The sequence below is a fragment of the Nothobranchius furzeri genome, chromosome 3 (genome assembly GCF_043380555.1).
Source record: "Nothobranchius furzeri strain GRZ-AD chromosome 3, NfurGRZ-RIMD1, whole genome shotgun sequence".
Taxonomy (NCBI): Eukaryota; Metazoa; Chordata; class Actinopteri; order Cyprinodontiformes; family Nothobranchiidae; genus Nothobranchius; species Nothobranchius furzeri.
In genome coordinates, this window is record NC_091743.1 from 82,355,256 (window position 1) to 82,373,478 (window position 18,223).

An 18,223-nucleotide genomic window follows, 5' to 3' on the forward strand; every position below is an offset into this window, starting at 1 on the left:
GCTGACAACTAATGAGGTGATAAATCTGGTCATCTGCCCAAATATCAGTCAGGTAACAGATCATCATGTTCAGCTAGCTAGGACCTACTCAGTAGCTGGTGCTTACATCCCAGAATGCAACAAAAACCTGCCTACAGGTTTTGGCTCAAACCTGCAGTGTGAACGTGGTGTTCTTATGTTCTTCATCCTGCTGGTGGTGTTCTAACAAGAGCCAGGTGCAGAATCTCCATCAGACTGGCCATCACAAACAAATATTTACTCCTCTGTGCTGGAAAACTAAAATATGAGCCAGAAGTTTCCAGTTTTCCACATTAATTCTTGTCTGTATGTAGCGTAGATGACATAAAAGTTTATATGAAAATGAGCAAACAGAACTTGTGTGTAAATATGAGCCTGTTCTATATCGGTCTCCATGACTACCAGAAGATCTGGTGGTACCTGGTTCCATCCTGAGCACTGAAGTTCACATTGGCGCCGTGAGAGATCAGGTGGCGTATTATTCCCAGCCAGCCGCGAGCGCAGGCCTCATGCAGAGCACAGTAACCAGCGTTGTCTCTGTGGTTGACATTACAGAGTCGCTGCTCCAGACAGTGAAGGACCACCTCCTGGAGACCAGAGCAGAGGAGACATCCCTAGAACCAGACCCTAAAGTACAAAAAAGACTTTTCTTTTATAAATCTATACTTCAGCTCCTATGGAAATCGTCATCGTCGTAACATCCTCATCATCACAACCACTATCATCATCACCACCATCATTATCATCATCGTCATCACAGTCATCATCAGCATCGTTACCATTTTCGTCATCATCACAAACACCATCACCACCATCATTATCACTACCACTGCCATCATCATCATCATCATCACTGCCGTCATCATTATCATCATCATCATCATCATCATCATCATCATCACTGTCATCATCATTATCACCATCATCAATCATCACCATCAACACAACCACTTCCATCATCATCACCATGATCACCATGATTACCATCAATCATCATTATCACCGTCATCATCATGACCATCAATCATCATTATCACCACCATCATCATCAATCATCATCACCTTCATCATCATCATCATCACCACCATCACCATCAATCATCATTATTACCGTCATCATCACCACCATCACCATCAATCATCATTATTACCGTCATCATCATCATCATCATCATCATCATCATCACCACCATCACCATCAACCATCATTATTACCGTCATCATCATCATCATCATCATCATCATCACCACGATCACCATCAATCATCATTATTACCGTCATCATCATCATCATCATCATCATCACTGCCGTTATCATCATCATCATCATCATCATCATCACTGCCGTCATCATTATCATCATCATCATCACTGTCATCATCATTATCACCATCATCAATCATCACCATCAACACAACCACTTCCATCATCATCACCATGATCACCATGATTACCATCAATCATCATTATCACCGTCATCATCATGACCATCAATCATCATTATCACCACCATCATCATCAATCATCATCACCTTCATCATCATCATCATCACCACCATCACCATCAATCATCATTATTACCGTCATCATCATCATCACCACCATCACCATCAATCATCATTATTACCGTCATCATCATCATCATCATCATCACCACCATCACCATCAATCATTATTATTACCGTCATCATCATCATCATCATCATCACCACCATCACCATCAACCATCATTATTACCGTCATCATCATCATCATCATCATCACCACCATCACCATCAATCATCATTATTACCGTCATCATCATCATCATCATCATCACCACCACCATCACCATCAATCATCATTATTACCGTCATCATCATCATCATCACCACCATCACCATCAATCATCATTATTACCGTCATCATCATCATCATCATCACCACCATCACCATCAATCATCATTATTACCGTCATCATCATCATCATCATCACCACCATCACCATCAATCATCATTATTACCGTCATCATCATCATCACCATCATCACCATCAATCATCATTATTACCGTCATTATCATCATCATCATCATCATCATCATCATCATCACCACCATCACCATCAATCATCATTATTACCGTCATCATCATCATCATCATCACCACCATCACCATCAATCATCATTATTACCGTCATCATCATCATCATCACCACCATCACCATCAATCATCATTATTACCGTCATCATCATCATCATCATCATCACCACCATCACCATCAACCATCATTATTACCGTCATCATCATCATCATCATCATCACCACCATCACCATCAACCATCATTATTACCGTCATCATCATCATCATCATCATCACCACCATCACCATCAACCATCATTATTACCGTCATCATCACCATCATCATCATCATCATCATCATCACCACCATCACCATCAACCATCATTATTACCGTCATCATCACCATCATCATCATCATCATCATCATCACCACCATCACCATCAACCATCATTATTACCGTCATCATCATCATCATCATCATCACCACCATCACCATCAACCATCATTATTACCGTCATCATCATCATCATCATCATCACCACCATCACCATCAACCATCATTATTACCGTCATCATCACCATCATCATCATCATCATCATCATCACCACCATCACCATCAATCATCATTATTACCGTCATCATCATCATCATCATCATCATCATCATCACCACCATCACCATCAACCATCATTATTACCGTCATCATCATCATCATCATCATCATCATCACCACGATCACCATCAATCATCATTATTACCGTCATCATCATCATCATCATCATCATCACTGCCGTTATCATCATCATCATCATCATCATCATCACTGCCGTCATCATTATCATCATCATCATCACTGTCATCATCATTATCACCATCATCAATCATCACCATCAACACAACCACTTCCATCATCATCACCATGATCACCATGATTACCATCAATCATCATTATCACCGTCATCATCATGACCATCAATCATCATTATCACCACCATCATCATCAATCATCATCACCTTCATCATCATCATCATCACCACCATCACCATCAATCATCATTATTACCGTCATCATCATCATCACCACCATCACCATCAATCATCATTATTACCGTCATCATCATCATCATCATCATCACCACCATCACCATCAATCATTATTATTACCGTCATCATCATCATCATCATCATCACCACCATCACCATCAACCATCATTATTACCGTCATCATCATCATCATCATCATCACCACCATCACCATCAATCATCATTATTACCGTCATCATCATCATCATCATCATCACCACCACCATCACCATCAATCATCATTATTACCGTCATCATCATCATCATCACCACCATCACCATCAATCATCATTATTACCGTCATCATCATCATCATCATCACCACCATCACCATCAATCATCATTATTACCGTCATCATCATCATCATCATCACCACCATCACCATCAATCATCATTATTACCGTCATCATCATCATCACCATCATCACCATCAATCATCATTATTACCGTCATTATCATCATCATCATCATCATCATCATCATCATCACCACCATCACCATCAATCATCATTATTACCGTCATCATCATCATCATCATCACCACCATCACCATCAATCATCATTATTACCGTCATCATCATCATCATCACCACCATCACCATCAATCATCATTATTACCGTCATCATCATCATCATCATCATCACCACCATCACCATCAACCATCATTATTACCGTCATCATCATCATCATCATCATCACCACCATCACCATCAACCATCATTATTACCGTCATCATCATCATCATCATCATCACCACCATCACCATCAACCATCATTATTACCGTCATCATCACCATCATCATCATCATCATCATCATCACCACCATCACCATCAACCATCATTATTACCGTCATCATCACCATCATCATCATCATCACCATCATCACCACCATCACCATCAACCATCATTATTACCGTCATCATCACCATCATCATCATCACCACCATCACCATCAACCATCATTATTACCGTCATCATCATCATCATCATCATCACCACCATCACCATCAACCATCATTATTACCGTCATCATCATCATCATCATCATCACCACCATCACCATCAACCATCATTATTACCGTCATCATCATCATCATCATCATCACCACCATCACCATCAACCATCATTATTACCGTCATCATCACCATCATCATCATCATCATCATCATCACCACCATCACCATCAACCATCATTATTACCGTCATCATCACCATCATCATCATCATCACCATCATCACCACCATCACCATCAACCATCATTATTACCGTCATCATCATCATCACCATCATCACCACCATCACCATCAACCATCATTATTACCGTCATCATCATTATTTCTAAAGATCAAAAATAAAGAAAAGAGATCCTCCCTGCTTTTCTGCCCTAAAGCTTCAAACTGGTCAGAACTGATCTGGGCTGGTTTAAACCAGAAACTGGTCCTGGTTCAGGTTCTAAATAGGTTAAACGTTCTAAGGAGAAGAACTCTTTCTTCATAGAAGCAATATAATTGAAGCCTCTCTCTGCAGCAGGGAAACCAGTGTGTGTGTGTGTGTGATGATGGATGGCGGCTGCATTTGCAAACCGAGTTTGTTAGCTTCACCGCTGCACCTGAATGAGAGAGTGAGGCCAAGGCTCGTGAGGCCTGACAAGAGCTGTTGAAGAACACATGAAATATTCACCTTGTGGCAAGGTGTGTGTGTGTGTGTGTGTGTGTGTGTGTGTGTGTGTGTATACAAAGCCATATGCGTGTGCTCATGCTACACATAATGTCCGATTGATGTTGAATTCTAACATTGTAGGCTGCTATTCATCCGATGACGATGAAGGTGATGGTGATGAAGCATGTGAACATCTCCATGACAACATATCATGTTAGAATGTTTTCAGACTGACATGAGCTGAAAGTTCAGTCTGGAAGTGACGGATTCAAATGAGGTCTGATCAAGAGGATTCAGAACAAGAATGCATATACCCATCAGCTGGTGACTAGTTCAAGACTAGAGGTGTGTTTGTTTCTCATTACCTCATATCCCAGACGGGTGGCGAGCTGCAGCAGCGTCTCACCAGCATTTTTATTCACAATGAGCTGACGAACCTCTGGGGGAGCGGGGCGAGCTGAGAGTGTCTGAGGCAATCCAGAGGGGCCAGACAAGGACACCTGAGAGAGAGAGAGAGTTTGTGTGTGTGTGTGTGTGTGTGTGTGTGTGTGTGTGTGTGTGTGTGTGTGTGTGTGTGTGTGTGTGTGTGTGTAAAACAAATTTAGAATCTCTTCATAATTCATAACCAGCTCAATCACAAAACAACTCAATACAAAGAAACTCAAGAAAGAAGAATTTTCCTAAGTTTGGATAAAAAGTTTGACTCCCAACTGTTGTGCATGTGAGAGCTTATAAATGTAACATCCATGCTCATTAAAATAAGGCTCCACCGAATGTCTGCATTTGGGATTTCTCCCTGAATGTCCCTGCTGTATACTTTGGATAAAATTCATCTTGAGCTGAGAAGAACTTTGACTCCAGTCTCACCTTTATCTTCTACAGCTAGACAGTAGCAAAGTTGCTCAAACATGGTTTTCTGGCTCAAAGCGCCCACCAACATCCATTAGCTTTGGTTAGCTATATTAGCTCATAGCTAACATGTTGCCCTTAACTTAATTATTTTTGTTTTCTTTTTTATAGGAAATTTGACAACATTTAATTTAATTTTATTTTTACTTTATTTTAATATTTGTAATTTTGTTTTCGTTAATGAGAGAAGACTAATCTGTAATAGATAGGTATGTTTTTCCTTTTAAATCCCAACAAAAACAAGTTCGGGTCTCAGGAGGTTTAATAGTTCAAAATGTGTTTTCCAACTTTTGAAGACGTTCCATAAAGCTTACGAACATGATGTCATCAGGTGACAGCACCAAGTTACACAACTTCTGCAGTTTGGGAATGGGAATATTTCGGGTTCAAAGCAAATGATGAAGGAGAGCTGGTAAATGCTGATGAAGTAACCTGTGCAAACAAAAGATGAAAGATGCGGGCCCTGATGGCACAGGAGTGAGCCGGAGCTGAAAAAACAGCCTTCTCTTTGGAGCTTCTCTTTGGAGCCTGTTATTAAAAGAGGTGACAACATACTTTTCTGGTGGAAAATATGCTGCCAATATTCCCTAGTTCTTGCATCTAGCCCCAAAGTACCCGTATGTCTGAGCCACAAGCTCATCGAAGCAGGTTTCCAGCCCTGGGGCAAAGTAAAGTCCACAACGTCTTATGTTGAAGCCAGAAAAGGTAACCATGCTGGTATTTCAGGCAAAAAATATTTTTAGCTGCTTATTTTCTAAGTTGTTAATATTATGTGTTTTTGTTGTTATTGTTTTAGTAATAGTGTTTGTGATTCCGTTTTGAATGGTGAAGTTCCAAACAAACAGCTTGGTAATTCCACTTCAGGCTTATGTCATCATTTTCAAATCAGTCCCTGTAAAACCGTACACCTAAGTAAAATGGGGAGGAAGTTGGACGGTATTAAAATCTGGATACCACCCAAACCTATAGATCCAGCTGAGGAACCGTAGGGGAACCAGTGGAGAAGGAACTTGTATGCAGATGACCTCCTGTTGTTCTTCTCAGCTCCTTTCAGAATTTCACTTAAGAAAAAAAACAACAACTCACCTTTTCACTCATCTCATCGTCATCTCCATCTTCCTCCCTTGATGCGTCTCCTCCCGTGTGCTTTGCCTTGAAGGGACGTTTGCCCTTCAGCTTATCAAGGTTGTCGTCATAGCAACAGGGAGAGAAAGGCGAGTCCTTGTGACTGTCCTTTAGCTTTTGGTTATTCACCTGGAGGGGCGAGGAGGTGAGAGAGGAGAAAGAGGTGGGGTCTGATATCTGGGGAGCAGAGTTGTTTGGATGCTGAGGTAGATGTCTGAAAGTAGAGGGTGGAGCCATTTTGAAATCTACGAAAAAAAACACAGAAAAACAAATTCATTGCTACCAGTTGAAAATATAATATGCTTCAGTCAGCAAATCTCCACACCAGACATCCAGGTCATCTGGTGTGAACGTTTTTGTCATGGATTTTATCAATATGTTTACCAATAACCCCATTTCCTGTAGTGAAGAGAGAAGGAGACAATGAGCAGACAAGTCAAACAGTTATAACTGTGGCACATGCACGAGGCAAAATGCCCCGAACATCTGATCACAGAGTTTATTTAAACAACAAGATAAAGATGGGAGTGAGGTCATCGTGAGAGGATGTGTGTGTGTGTGTGTGTGTGTGTGTGTGTGTGTATGGGAAGAACAGTGTGTGTGTATGGCAAGAACAGTGTGTGGGTGTGTCTGAGTGTGAGAATGCTTCAGGAAATTTGAGAATAGGATTAAAGCAATGAAATATAAAATTTCCACAACAGTTTTCATTTCATCATCAGTCATGGATATCCAGATAATTATTACAAACTGCTTTCAAATCACACATCATCATCATCATGAGAGATTTTCTGAATTCAACTGACAGCTGGATGATATCAGCTGCTTACAGAGTTCAAGTTTCATATCATTTTATAATTTATGTTCCTGATCTCTGGATCTCACTGAGATGTGACTGCTGGTCACAAACATCTCCTAATGTCAACAAGAATTCTCACAGTCCTCTCAGAGGCTCAGGGCCTTAGTCTGGAACCAATCACCAGTCTGGAAATAATCACCAGTCGAACCAGTCACCAGTCTTGAACCGATCACCAGTCTGGAACCAATCACCAGTCTGGAACCTGGAACCAATAACCAGTCTGGAACCTATCACCAATCTGGAACCAATCACCAGTCTAGAACCAGTCACCAGTCTGGAACCAATCACCAATCTGGAACCAATCACCAATCTGGAACCAATCACCAGTCTGGAAATAATCACTAGTTGAACCAATCACCAATCTGGAACCAGTCACCATTTTGGAACCAATCACCAGTCTGGAACCAATCACCAATCTGGAACCAGTCACCATTTTGGAACCAATAACCAGTCTGGAACCAATTACCAGTCTGGAACCAGTCACCAACCTGGAACCAATCACCAGTCTGGAAATAATCACCAGTCGAACCAGTCACCAGTCTTGAACCAATCACTAATCTGGAACCGATCACCAGTCTGGAACCAATCACCAGTCTGGAACCTGGAACCAATAACCAGTCTGGAACCTATCACCAACCTGGAACCAGTCACTAGTCTGGAACAAATCACCAGTCTAGAACCAGTCACCAGTCTGGAACCAATCACCAATCTGGAAACCAATCACCAATCTGGAACCAATCACCAGTCTGGAAATAATCACCAGTTGAACCAATTACCAATCTGGAACCAGTCACCATTTTGGAACCAATTACCAGTCTGGAACTAGTCACCAGTCTGGAACCAATCACCAGTCTGGAAATAATCACCAGTCGAACCAGTCACCAGTCTTGAACCAATCACTAATCTGGAACCGATCACCAGTCTGGAACCAATTACCAGTCTGGAACCAGTCACCAGTCTGGAACCAATCACCAGTCTGGAAATAATCACCAGTCAAACCAGTCACCAGTCTTGAACCAATCACTAATCTGGAACCGATCACCAGTCTGGAGCCAATCACCAGTCTGGAGCCAATCACCAGTCTGGAACCTGGAACCAATAACCAGTCTGGAACCTATCACCAACCTGGAACCAATCACTAGTCTGGAATCACCAGTCTAGAACCGATCACCAGTCTGGAACCAATCACCAATCTGGAAACCAATCACCAATCTGGAACCAATCACCAATCTGGAAATAATCACCAGTTGAACCAATTACCAATCTGGAACCAGTCACCATTTTGGAACCAATTACCAGTCTGGAACTAGTCACCAGTCTGGAACCAATCACCAGTCTGGAACCAATCACCAGTCTGGAAATAATCACCAGTCGAACCAGTCACCAGTGTTGAACCAATCACTAATCTGGAACCGATCACCAGTCTGGAACCAATCACCAATCTGGAAACCAATCACCAATCTGGAACCAATCACCAGTCTGGAAATAATCACCAGTTGAACCAATCACCAATCTCGAACCAGTCACCATTTTGGAACCAATCACCAGTCTGGAACCAATCACCAATCTGGAAATAATCACCAGTCGAACCAGTCACCAGTCTTGAACCAATCACTAATCTGGAACCGATCACCAGTCTGGAACCAATCACCAATCTGGAACCAATCACCAATCTGGAACCAGTCACCATTTTGGAACCAATAACCAGTCTGGAACCAATTACCAGTCTGGAACCAGTCACCAGTCTGGAACCAATCACCAGTCTGGAAATAATCACCAGTCGAACCAGTCACCAGTCTTGAACCAATCACTAATCTGGAACCGATCACCAGTCTGGAACCAATCACCAATCTGGAAACCAATCACCAATCTGGAACCAATCACCAGTCTGGAAATAATCACCAGTTGAACCAATCACCAATCTCGAACCAGTCACCATTTTGGAACCAATCACCAGTCTGGAACCAATCACCAATCTGGAACCAGTCACCATTTTGGAACCAATAACCAGTCTGGAACCAATTACCAGTCTGGAACCAATCACTAGTCTGGCACCATTGTCAATTTAGCTTCTACAGGTCACAAAGTAAAGAACTCTGAGACAAGATTGTGAGAAGTTTGTGAGCAAACTGAGAAAAAACTTACTAAAGTTTGATAAGAAAATTGGAGCAACCGTTTGTTTGGAGCTAGGCCCCACACCCTCATCACCCAGACAGATTACTATTTATTGTGAGTCAAAACAAAAAGTTTGTAGTTTTCTGTTTATAATTTTTATATTATTCAAACTTTGATGGAAACTTAATTAAAGGCTTTTGTTTACTGTGATGCAGGTCAAATAAAACACTGAATTCAAAAATCGAATCAGTATGAGATTGTTTATGCCATTTTAAATTACTTTTAAAATTTAGGAAAATGATTATTTTAATGTCAGAGTGTATTTAAAAACAACGTTGCAACAACTGAGCCATTGCCAGCCTGACGTTAGAAAAACACGAAGAAGAACAAAGAAAGACGGTGGGGGTGGGGCAAGAGGCACACACACACACAGACACACACACACACACACACACACACACACACACACACACACACACACACACACACACACACACACGCATGCACGCACGCGCGCACACACACACACCAGCTTGATTCATGTCTTTAAACTGCTGCCATTATTTTGATTTATCAGGAATCATCATCGTCATCATCAATGTCATTTGGAATTTTAATCCCCACCCCAATAACATAACTAACTGAATTGTTTGTTTACGTATACAAATGTAATTACTATGCAACTAATATCAATCGTTGTCACACTATAATGTTTAGGTTTGCCATACATGGTTCCAGTTGCTCTTCACATACTGATGGAAAACCAATAAATTAAATGTTTTGCCAAAATAAAATGATAATTTTAATCACCTTTGGAAGAAACAATCCTAGAGAAACATCATCCAATCATTGTGAACATCTCGTTCTTAATGACTGCATCATGACCCATAATCAAACTGCCCTCTGACTGCCCCTCCTCCCTCTGCACACAACACTCTGTGTGCATGAATTCTGTGTTCTCAACAGCAAAACAGGAAGTAAAGCCAGAATCGGGCTGCCAAATGTCACAGACAGAATGTCTCGTTTTGTAAGCAAATTTAATTTCAGTATTTGTTTTAAATGCTCTGATAAAACTCTGGTTCTGTTCTAGTTGGGAAACGTTTAGGTGAGGGACCTGTTGTCTGTGAATGCAGCCTGTCCTGGCAGAGCTGAGTGTCTGATGCGTGTGTGTGCGCTACCATCCAGAGAAGAGAGAGGAGTCTGGTGAGATACTGGTTGAATTCTGGAAGTTTTGAGCTTTTGTTTGAGGGGTTTTCTCAACTGGTTGGTGACACTGGGGTTTTGGTAAGGGACCACCTGACTTAGATTTAATTTGAAGTCTTAAACAGCTGATTGAATGATTACAGAATGTGTTAAACTAAGAAATGTATAGATTTATTTTTAGAAATTTCGACACTTTAACCCCCATTTCAACATTTTAAATTATAATACCAGATTTAAGAAACAAGAACTAAAATCCCGAGTTATTCATCGCTAACTCAGTCCAAACTTGTTTTTTCTTATCGAATCTTCTTCCACAGAACGGTATCTAGCATTTGTATTTCTATAAACTCAGATAAAATCCAAACAATCCCATATGTTATGATCAGTTCAAACTTTATTAGATGTTCCATAACTTAAATGTTGTGTTTTATAAGAGAAAAATGGATTCACACAGAGATATAATGGTTGTGTGTGAAGATGGTGAGACAGCAAACAGTCTCTCCCATCAAAATTACATTTAAAACAACTTTAATCATGAATTACTTTGATGTTAATTTGATCCCGGAGTTCCACAGGGCTCAAATCTTGGGCCTTGTTCCAGTTTGTCAAAACAGGCCATGTTTGTAAAAATCTTTTTTAATTACAAATTAATTCACATTAATGCTATACATTTATTGAAATTAATCATTTAAACACATTTTCTGAATCACTGATAGAAATTAAGTGAGGAATAATTAAACTGCAATGAAACCAAATAAGAAAAGACCAGCTTCTAAAATCATCTTTGGGTTTGATTGCATTTATCTGGTCTGACTGAGGATAGATGAAGAAAGGGACACGTGGAAGCCCAGAGAAGCCTTCACCAAACAAAGCAGCAGGAGGAGGAGGAGGAGGAGGAGGAGGAGGAGGAAGCATTCCCTCTGCATTACAAGTGTGAAAGCTCCATCTGGGACATGTTAGACGGCTATTAGCACGCCACGAGGCCTCAACGGGTCTGTAAACATACACGAGAACACACGCATCGCTTGGTGTTGTTCCAGACGTGTGTGCTGGCAGTCAAAGAGGGAGGAAGAGAGATGAGAGAGGAGAGAAGCAGGAGGGGGAGGAGTACTGATGACAGCAGAGACAGATTTCATCACAAGCAGCAGCTCAGCAGCAAAATAAAAGCATCTACGTCGTTTTACTACAGGTGGTGCTCAGAAATGGAATGAGCAGAAAAAGCTTTAATGTTTCCTCTGAGAGGAAAAGCGAGACACAATTGTCAGTGTTCAGTTATCTTCCCAGCTACCTACTATAGTGAGAAGATATCCCCAACTGAAAGGGGTGTCAGGGAGAGTATAACGGGCACAACTCAATCTAGATCACTCCTTTATTGACGTTCGACAGGACAAGATTCAACATACGCTCCGTCGTAGCGGCCCGAGGTCTCGCTACCCCTTTTTTAGCACAACAGTTGCGTCTTCGATTCACGTCTTAAATTAGCTTTAATAGCGATTATTGGAAGCGACTAGTGATTAGGTTGTAAATAGGAATGTCCCGATCAGGTTTTCTTGCCCTCGAGTCCGAGTCATTTGATTTTGAGAATCTGCCGATACCGAGTCCCGATCCGATACTTAAGGTACATAAAAAAATAAATAAAGAAAGAAAAGGAAGAAACAACTCCAGAATGTTCCTTATTTTTTATTTAATTACCTTTTTATTTTAATTTTTAACAACAGATCACTTCTGTGAGGTAGCTTGAGCAATCAAGTAATAAATAATATTAATTCTTCACTTTTGGACTTTGTTGCAAATATAAAAAGTCGTTGTCGTCTTCCTCCGCTTATCCGGGTCCGGGGCGCGAGGGCAGCATCCCAACTAGGGAGCTCCAGACCGCCACCTCCACCAGTTCCTCCGGCAGGATCCCAAGGCGTTTCCGGACCAGATTGGAGATGTAACCTCTCCAACGTGTCCTGGGTCGACCTGGGGGCCTCCTGCCGGCAGGACATGACTGAAACACCTCCCCAGGGAGGCGTCCAGGAGGCAGCCTGACCAGATGCCCAAACCACCTCAACTAGCTCCTTTCGATCCGGAGGAGCAGCGGTTCTACTCCGAGTCCCTCCCGAATGTCTGAGCTCCTCACCTTATCTCTAATGCTGAGTCCAGCCACCCTACGGCGGAAACTCATTTTGGCCGCTTGTAATCGCGATCTCGTTCTTTCGGTCATTACCCAAAGCTCATGACCATAGGTGAGGATTGGGACATAGATTCACCGGTAAATCGAGAGCCTGGCTTTCTGGCTCAGCTCCCTCTTCACCACGACGGATCGGCTCAGCGTCCGCATCACTGCAGATGCCGAACCAATCCACCTGTCGATCTCCTGATCCCTCCTACCCTCACTCCTGAACAAGACCCTGAGATACTTAAACCCCTCCACTTGAGGTAGGACCTCTCTCCTGACCCGGAGTTGGCAAGCCACCCTTTCCCGGTCGAGGACCATGGCCTCAGATTTGGAGGTGCTGATCCTCATTCCAGCCACTTCACACTCGGCCGCGAACCTACCCAGCAAGAGCTGAAGGTGAGAGCTGGATGAAGCTAGGAGGACCACATTGTCCGCAAAAGGCAGAGACGAGATTCTCCTGCCACCAAACTCGACACACTTCACACCACGGCTGCGCCTAGAAATTCTGTCCATAAAGGTTATGAACAGAACCAGTGACAAAGGGCAGCCCCGGCGGAGTCCAACCCTCACAGGGTCACAGGTCCGACTTACTACCAGCTATGCGGACCAAACTCACGCACCTCTGGTAAAGGGACTGAATGGCCCTTAACAAAAAGCCACCCACCCCATACTCCTGGAGCGTCCCCCACAGGGTGCCCCTGGGGACACGGTCATAAGCCTTCTCCAAATCCACAAAACACATGTGGATTGGTTGGGCAAACTCACATGCCCGCTCCATCACACTTGCAAGGGTATAGAGCTGGTTGGTCCACAGTTCCACAGCAGGACGAAAACCACATTGCTCCTCTTCAATATGAGATTCAACTATCGATTGGACCCTCCTCTCCAGTACCTTGGAGTAGACCTTTCCAGGGAGCCAGAGGAGTGTGATTCCCCCCTATATTTGGAACACACCCTCCGGTCACCCTTCTTAAAGATGGGGACCACCACCCCGGTCTGCCACTCCACAGGAACTGCCCCCAATGACCACGCAATTTTGCAGAGATGTGTCAACCATGACAGCCCTACCACATCCATAGTCTTGAGATACCCAGGACGAATCTCATCCACCCCCGGGGCTCCGCCGCTGTGTAGTTGTTTGACTACCTCAGCAACTTCTGCCCCAGAGATTGGACAGTCCATCCCCAGGTCTCCCGGCTCTGGCTCCTCCTTGGAATGCGCGTTGGTGGGATTGAGGAGCTCCTCAAAGTATTCCTTCCACCGCCCGACTATAGCCCCAGTTGACGTCAGCAGCTCCCTATCCCCACTGTAAACAGTGTGAGCGAGTTGCTGCCTCCCTCTCCTGAGGTGCCGGACAGTTTGCCCGAACCTCTTTGGCGCCAATCGATAGTCTTTCTCCATGGCCTCACCAAACTCCTCCCACACCCAAGATTTTGCCTCGGCAACTGCCACTGTTGCACCCCGCTTGGCTATCCGGTACCTGTCTGCTGCCTCCAGAGACCCACAGACCAGCCACGCCCTGTAGGCTGGCTTCTTCAGCCTGACGGCTCCCCGAACCTCTGGTGTCCACCAGCGGGTACGGGGGTTGCCACCACGACTGGCACCGGCCACCTTGCGACCACAGCTAGCAACAGCCGCCTCAACAATCGTAGAGTGGAACAAGGCCCACTCGGAGTCGATGTCCCCCATTGCTCTCAGGACACGGCCAAAGCGCTGCCGGAGGTAGGAGTTGAAGACCGTCTTGACAGGTTCTTCTGCCAAGTGTTCCCAGCAGACCCTCACTATGCGTTTGGGTCTGCCAGGTCTACACGGCATCTTCCCCTGCCATCTGATCCAACTCACCACCAGGTGATGATCAGTTGACAGCTCCGCTCCTCTCTTCACTCGGGTGTCCAAAACATACGGCCGCAGGTCAGATGATACGACTACAAAGTCTATCATCGACCTGCAACCTAGGCTGCCCTGGTACCAAGTGTGCCGATGGGCATCCTTACGTTCAAACATGGTGTTCGTTATGACCAAACTTTGGCTCGCACAGAAGTCCAATAAGGAAACACCACTCAAGTTCAGATCAGGTGGGCCGTTCCTTGCAATCACACCCCTCCAGGTCATGCTGTCATTGCCCACGTGAGCATTGAAGTCCCCCAGCAGGACAATGGAGTCCCCTGATGGGGCACTATCTAGCATTCGTCCCAGGGACTCCAAAAAGGGTGGGTAATCTGAACTGATTTTTTTTGCGCATAAGCACAAACAACTGTCAGGACCCGTTCCCTGACCCGAAGGCGCAGGGAAGCTACCCTCTTGCCCCCCGGGGTGAACACCAACAGACAGGCAGAGAGTCTTGGGGCTAACAAAAAGCCAACCCCAGCCCTCTGCCTCTCACCCAGAGCAACTCCAGCAAAGGAGAGTTTCTAACCCTTCTCAAGGACTTAGGTTCCAGAGCCAATGCTATGTGTCAAGGTGAGTCTGGCTATATCTAGCCGGTACCGCTCAACCTCTGCCACTAGCTCCTGCTCCTTCCGAGCCAGCGAGGTGACGTTCCATGTCCCAATAACTAGTTTAATTGTCCGGGGATCGGACCGCCAAGGCTCCCACCTCGGTCTGCCACTCGATCCACACTGCACCGGACCCTTCATGTTCCTCCTGCGGGTGGTGGGTCCACAGTTGAATATAAAAAGTCTAATATAAAAACAGATAGCACTTCAACTTAAAATACCTGACAGGGGTCTATTGTGCCCCGGCCCCCAAAATTCTTAGATACGTCCCTGGGCATGGGACGGAGTTTTGAAGATGATCTGAATTGTATCAACTATATAAATACTACGTGCTGATAAATTATTGCTTTATACAGGTACAAACGGGTAGTGGGATCAGTCATTTGATTTTTTAAAGAACTTTGTTTTGTTTTCTTGGTTTTTATTTTACTATCTTCCTGTCATGTCTGTCTCTGATCTTCCTGCATCTCCCAGTCCTCCAGAAAAACGTCTGCATGCTTCCTTCTTTTTCACCTCACAAGTAACTTTTTTTACTAGCAGATCAAATTGATCTATTGACCGCAAAAAAAGCAGAGTGTGCGCCGCGCTGCCCGGCTGCGCCAGTGACGAGCTCTGCAGCGGGGGCAGCACGTCCACACTTCATGCTCAAATACAGACAGAACTTACCAGAGAGAAAATAAATGGACACGAATGACTGTGTTAATTATATATTTTTTGGTGACGCCACTTAGAAAATGTTACTGTGGCCATGTGCAGAACGCAGCTGGAGATCATGAATAATCTGCGGTCTGCCTGCCGCTCTCTGCATGTTCAGAAGAATCCCCGCTGCATTGAGTCCATATAATATAGGTAGAAACTGGATCTCTTTTGTGCTCCTTCTGGGTGTGTAAGTTAAGGGCATCAGGGGAACCTGACAACCTTTAAGGAGAACCAAGTTGCTCTCCTGTAATTTGAACCCAGTATCCAATCGGGAAGTAAAGCCCGAGTTCTGCTTATAAACTGGAGCTGGATGCATCTCAGATGCTGATAAACTCTGGTTTTATAAATAAATGTGTTAGGTTTTACCTCTCGGCCCATCTCTCCTCAGGAACCTGGAGTCACACCAGCTTCCGTTGACCTCCGACCTTCCCTTAAAAAGAGGAGCGTCCATTCTGAACTTCTTGTCCGCCTCTGCTGACTTCTCACAGGAGGACAGCCATTTGCTGAGATCTCTAGGGAGGCGGGGCTTGTTGAGTCTGAGGCCATTTAACTCGATGCATACCTTCAGATTTTTTACGTCCTCCAGAGTCGAGTCTGAGGACAACAAGCCAATGGTCAGCACAGAGAATTAAACACATCTTCAGTGAATTACTAAAAATAAAGTCAGTCTGAAAAGGAATGAATGAAGTAAAAAATAAAATGAGTCGCATCAGTTCTACGTAAGATGTCAGTCATCTGCAAATAAATTAAGTTAAATCATTAAACATATCAAAACAGCAGAGGACTCAGTACGCATCCCAGATGAACTTTTACAGCCTGCATGTTTATGTTTTACTATTATTTTTAGATCTAGTGTTCTTTATTCATCAGTTTTAAATTTACATAAATGTTTGTTTAAAAACAGTTTAGTTTGTCTACACAGATATCTCGCCCAGAAAACAGGTTCAGCTTCTAGAAAATACCATTTTCAGGCAGTAAAGTCAGGAAATGACGTATAAAACAAAAGCAGTAGTTACTGACCCATTCCTGTTCCTTCCAGAAAGATTCAGATCTATAAAAAATATTATATATACAGTACAGGCCCAAAGTTTGGACACGCCTTCTCATTCAATGTGTTTTCTGTATTTTCATGACCCTGGCCATTTACAAAGGGGCCAACAAGTGCTAAACACTTCTGGGAACTCCTTCAAAACCATTCAGGTGACCACCTCTTGAAGCTCATCAAGAGAATGGCAAGAGCAAAACAAAGCAGTAATCAGAGCAAAGGGTGGCTATTTTGAAGAAACTAGAATATAAAACGTGTTTTCACTATTTCACCTTTTTTGGTTAAGTACAAAACTCCACATGTGTTCATTCATAGTTTTGATGCCGTCAGTGAGAATCTCCATATGTAAATGGTCATGAAAATAAAGACAACACATTGAATGAGGTGTGTCCAAGTTGAAGAGTAAAGCTATGTATATATATATATATATATGTATATATATAAATATATATATATATATATATATGTATACATACACACAAGCTCAGTGGCGTAACGGTAGTGTCGGTCCTGGTATTGGGAGAACGGGGTTCAAATCCTGTTGGGGTCATACCAAAGACTTTAACAATGGGATCCAACGCCTCCCTGCTTGACACTCACCATTAAGGGGTTGGAATGGGGGGTTAAACCACTAAATAGTTCCCGGGCACAGCCACTGCTGCTCCCCTCTATGGGAATGGATCAAATATGAAAATGTATTTTCACCAGTGTGTGATGACTACGGGACTTTAAATCTCAGTGAACAAAATCTCTTTAAAAGAGATCTTACCATTAGTGAGTTTGATT

General features: G+C 43.3%; 1 protein-coding gene across 2 annotated transcripts in view; it reads right to left on the reverse strand.

Annotated features, from left to right (window-relative positions):
• Positions 1 to 18,223, reverse strand: part of LOC107384587 (BCL-6 corepressor) — a 33,797-nt gene that overhangs the window by 5,360 nt on the left and 10,214 nt on the right. For both annotated transcript variants that reach the window (XM_015957921.3, XM_015957920.3), the window contains exons 4-8: positions 18,207 to 18,223; positions 16,759 to 16,986; positions 6,825 to 7,108; positions 5,195 to 5,329; positions 439 to 605 (exon numbers count right to left, since the gene is read on the reverse strand). The exon at positions 18,207 to 18,223 is cut by the window's right edge. In XM_015957921.3, the coding sequence (XP_015813407.3) occupies positions 439 to 605; positions 5,195 to 5,329; positions 6,825 to 7,108; positions 16,759 to 16,986; positions 18,207 to 18,223 (831 nt within the window). The remainder of the gene's footprint in view (positions 1 to 438; positions 606 to 5,194; positions 5,330 to 6,824; positions 7,109 to 16,758; positions 16,987 to 18,206) is intronic.